Consider the following 4,525-nt stretch of genomic DNA (forward strand, 5'->3'; position numbering starts at 1 on the left):
AAAAGTAAGATAACTAAAGAAAATATTATGAACTTTGTTTCTTCTTTTACACATTGAAAAACCAACARTATCTAACAAACATTTTGTCCTATCGTTTCTATAATTCATTAGCTAGTTGTGCTAAAACTTTTAGCTAGCACCCCAAATAATGTCCCACAAAAAGGAGACGATTAGTTTGAATACTACAAATGTTTTAAATCTCACAAACCACTGGATAGATTTTAATGAAACTTTCAGAAACTARYCTACAGATGTACATTTACAACCGTCTCCACAGCTTAGTGACCACGTAGCAAACAAAAACCTGTCCGTAACTCAATTAGTTTTACAGATACTGAGTCGAAACATGGYGTGGTAGTAGTTGTTATTCACTAAACATACTCTGCTTACAGATTATTAAACCTTGCAACAGTGGGTGAAATAGTTACTTTCAGTATTTGAGCAAAATGACCACAGCCTTGTCATTTCTCAGCATGTTTTTTTTTTTCTAAAACGTTATGGAAGGCAGCATCAATGCTACGACTTTACTTGTTGAAGTTTATTTCTCTTCTGTAAACTTGTTAGAGATCTCACATCTCAAATGTTGTTGGTAGGTGTAGTGATGTCGGAGTTGTTTTAAGTATAATTCAGTTTAAAAATGAAGTAAAATTACACCCAAAGTTCCCTCCATTTCTATGCCTGAAAACTGCCTTTAGCTTCATGATGTCAAATCCCTTTGRAGTTTTACCTGCATGGGAAAGTGTTGGCAAGTCAGGTACTCTCCCAAGAGCTGAGAGAACACTATCCAAACAACGGCCTCGGTCATTTTATTTAAACTTTGTTTTAATTTCCTGGATTTTACCGGCTCTGGTTTTGCATGGCTGCCACTGAGCTCGTCTGTTAAACTTTTAGTCAGACTCAGACTCTGCCCCAGTTTGGGGAATTTCTAGACGTTCACACCGCAGGCCTYGTGAGGCGCCTCCGCCACAGCCCTCATCCCATCTCGTCTTGTCACCCGCAGAAGAAACACTCGTCTGTTGTTTTGCAACAGCAGAACCTGAGTTCACACATCGCTGACTGTTGTCGCAGCGCTTACTGGCACTCCAGTCGAGGGTTTGCCAAGGAACGAGGCGGCAGAAGTGAAAGAAGAAACAGGATGTTATGAAAACACACACACACACACACACACACACACACACACACACACACACACACACACACACACACAAAATAAGAAACGTTTGATGGGAAGATTAAAAATATGATTTTCAAATACTAAAAGAAAAACCTGATGTGTTTAAAAAAAGTTAAAAAAATTTAAGAAAAATACTTAAATTGTCACCAGAGATATGTTTAATGGTTAAAGCACTGCATTGAAAAAACATCAAATTGCAAATCAATGAAATTGTGCTGACTGAGGCAAATAACTTGATAAACGTGAAAATAAACCAACGCTGGCCTTCATAAAGCTACTAAATTACTTGTATTTAGGTAGCTTTTTTTAAATATTTTCAAGCCAATACAATGACATTAACTTTTTATTGAAACTATTAACCCGTTACTCCATCATGTTACATGTACAGATGATGAACCTGAAGGCTTTATAAATAGTTGTATGTTTGCAGGTGCTTTAAATCATTTAGATTTCATTACGTCTCTAAAGATTGGAAGCTACAAACACTGTTAAAGGCAAAAGTTTGACTTCGATGTAGTTTAAAAAGCTTAACGTGCTGAAAGGCATCCAAAACAGTTACATACAGTTTAAACCATGGAGACAATTGTACAAATCAAAACAGGTACATTGTGTCTTTGATACCTTAGTGCACAAAATTTTCTGCTTTTTCACATCCTTTTGATCATTTGGATTCATGTTCCAAGGCTGCATCGACCGTACTGTAATTCTGTAAAAGCAACAAAACTAAGAGCGTGAAACTGGTCCATTTACAAGATTTACACACATTCAGCACATTCAGCCTGAACGTACTGAGGTTATTCCGACTTCCTTTTAGTTCCCGAGGAGTTAAAACTCCAGCTCAAATCCTGGCTCGCTCTGGAGTTAGAACTGAATAAATTAGTGAGAAGGAAAATAACCCAAAGCACCACGACATGACTGAAACCAGCAAAACATCGAGTTTCAAACAGATTCGTGAGTAAAAATGACAACTTTAAAGTACCTGTGACATGTTTATCCTTCAAATACAAAAAGTAAAAAAAAACAAACATCTTTATATTTAAGAAACGTTAAAAAAGTGTTATTTTACTTTTTGTTATATGGGCATATTTTGTTTTAGATTTGGCTCAAAGTGAAACAGGAAGTGACATCAAAGGGGAACTTATGAAGAGATTAAACTCCCTGGTCTTTAATGAAACAAAATTATTTAAACTCTGACTCTTCATCTCTCTGACAGTGACTTAAAATAATCCAAAGAAACATCAGATTCTTCTCAGCAGCTGTTGTAGCAGCACTCTGTTCACATTCAGACATTCCCCTTTGACATCACTTCCTGTTACTTCACATAAGAATATCTCAACAACAGCTCATGTCAATGTCATGAAACTTTTTTTTGCAACATTTTATCAATGTTATCTTTCCTAAAATGCGTTTATCTTTATTACAAAAATTTGATGTCACAGGCACTTTAAGCCTTGCATTGTAGCTGCTTTTACTGAACGYACATTCCTGACGAAAAGACACTCGTGTGACTGAAACATGGCGTACATGACACAAACTCAAAAACAGATCCAGAAGAGTGGAAACTAAATCCAGACATGAYGACACGGAGTGGAGAGTGGTGGGTTAGAATCCCAGCGGGTGAGGAGAGACCACACCTCCGTTCTCCACCACAGCGGCAGAGATGGCCGCCATGTCGCCGAAGAGTTTTTTGGACTGACTGGAGCGCAGGAGCTTAATGTCCCTCATCACCCTGTCGTGGGCCTGAAAGGTGGAGATGGAGGGTTAGATCAAACGCTAAACCTTCAGAGAGGCAGCTGTTTTACCACTAATCTTTTAATCAAGTGCAGACTGAGAATATTTCAAGAGGAAAACAAACATGTTTAAATCTTAATCTGAACCAGTCTCAGAACGTTTGTTGCCTTTTGATTCATCGTTAAACAGAGGCATTATCACCACCCACCTGAGTCATGTTGGCATTTCAAATATTTTTCTTTGAGTTCCTGCTCGTCATCTGGTCAGGGAATTTGCTGCTAGTTTACAAACTTTAATGTTTTTTTATTCTAATTTTTAAAATATATTTTACTTTGTTGTATCATCTGCTTTGACTACATAAAGCACTTTAATTAACTTCAGTTGTTTTAAACGTGCTGCTCAGCGAAGCCTCCATTTTCACAGGGGTTCCTAGAGTGAGTGAATCGTGGGGCATTTGGGTGTCATCGTAACGCAGTAAGAGTCCAAAAACAAAACAGCTACATGCCTCCCAGTACTTCACAGTAAACCAGTGGTTCCCAACCTGTTTTCACACACATCTACTGCGCCACACCTCCCCTCCCACAGACACGTCTTCAAAATATTAAATGATGAATAGTTAGCCAATAGTTACACACTTTTATTTATAAAAAGGGAAGAAAAAAAAAAACAAAGAACTGAGTTATCTAATGTTTTAATTATTCAAGTATTTTTTGTGTGATTTTAATATTCAAACAACAAACAGTAAAAAATATTATGACAACATTATGACCCTCCCGTGCTCTCTGGCGCCCCCCAGGTTGGGAACCACTGCAGTAAACGTAATGAGTCACGTACTGTACTGTTTTTATTCATATGGAACAAAATTTGGGGTAGTTTATGGTACAAAATTAGTCATTTATATATTCCTTAATATTTTATCTTTATTTCCGTTTTCCGCAAAATTATGGAGAATACAACAAACTACTGGTAGTTAGGTTTTATGAGAAAAATCTGCGAAAAACTGAGTCCATAAACTGTTATATGCAACTTTACGGGGCTTCACTGTATGTATAAAAGTTACAAAAATATACAATGTGACAGATTCAGGTTAAACAATAACTGAATAATAATGGAGCTACAAACTCTTCAAGCTTAAAACCAAGTGGGAACCACTCTATAAATTAAACTGCTGAAGATCAGTCAGTTTTTTTCAGTTTTACCTTGTTTTGAGRTGTTTACAACCAATCGGTTACGTTCTGCTGTTAGAAATAGGTATTTTTTAGTTATTTTAGGCGGATATAATATAAAAATGTCCTTTTTTTCTTCAACTATGAAGTCACTTTTAATTCAGTTTAGAGTCAAACAAATGAAGGAAATAGGCCCTCGTTACTTTTTAGCGGGAAGTCCCATAAGTTTTAAAATGTCTGATTTCGTAAAAAGTTCTAATTTGCAGATTAAAAAGGGTCTGAGTTTCATCAATTCAGAGTTAAAAWATAAAACATCTTTCGAGTTTCTCTGAACGTTGCAGCAACATGTGGTGGAGCCAACTGTTCAACCATGTTGCAACGAACCACAGCAAGAGGAAGTGCAGACGGATGAGACTTCAGCTTTAAGACAGACAGAAAATGTTGAGTTATATAT

The 4,525-nt window shown here is 36.7% G+C and overlaps 1 protein-coding gene across 1 annotated transcript in view; it reads right to left on the bottom strand.

The window, feature by feature from the left end:
- Nucleotides 1-2,580: 2,580 nt before the first annotated feature.
- acadvl (acyl-CoA dehydrogenase very long chain) overlaps nucleotides 2,581-4,525 on the bottom strand; it is a gene marked incomplete at its 5' end in the record, with an annotated part of 29,652 nt that continues 27,707 nt past the window's right edge. The window contains 1 exon segment of the mRNA XM_014024558.1: nucleotides 2,581-2,914. Coding sequence (XP_013880012.1) covers nucleotides 2,777-2,914 — 138 coding nt within the window. The 3' untranslated portion in view covers nucleotides 2,581-2,776.

Source organism: Austrofundulus limnaeus, unplaced genomic scaffold, assembly GCF_001266775.1.
Source record: "Austrofundulus limnaeus strain Quisiro unplaced genomic scaffold, Austrofundulus_limnaeus-1.0 Scaffold426, whole genome shotgun sequence".
NCBI lineage: Eukaryota > Metazoa > Chordata > Actinopteri > Cyprinodontiformes > Rivulidae > Austrofundulus > Austrofundulus limnaeus.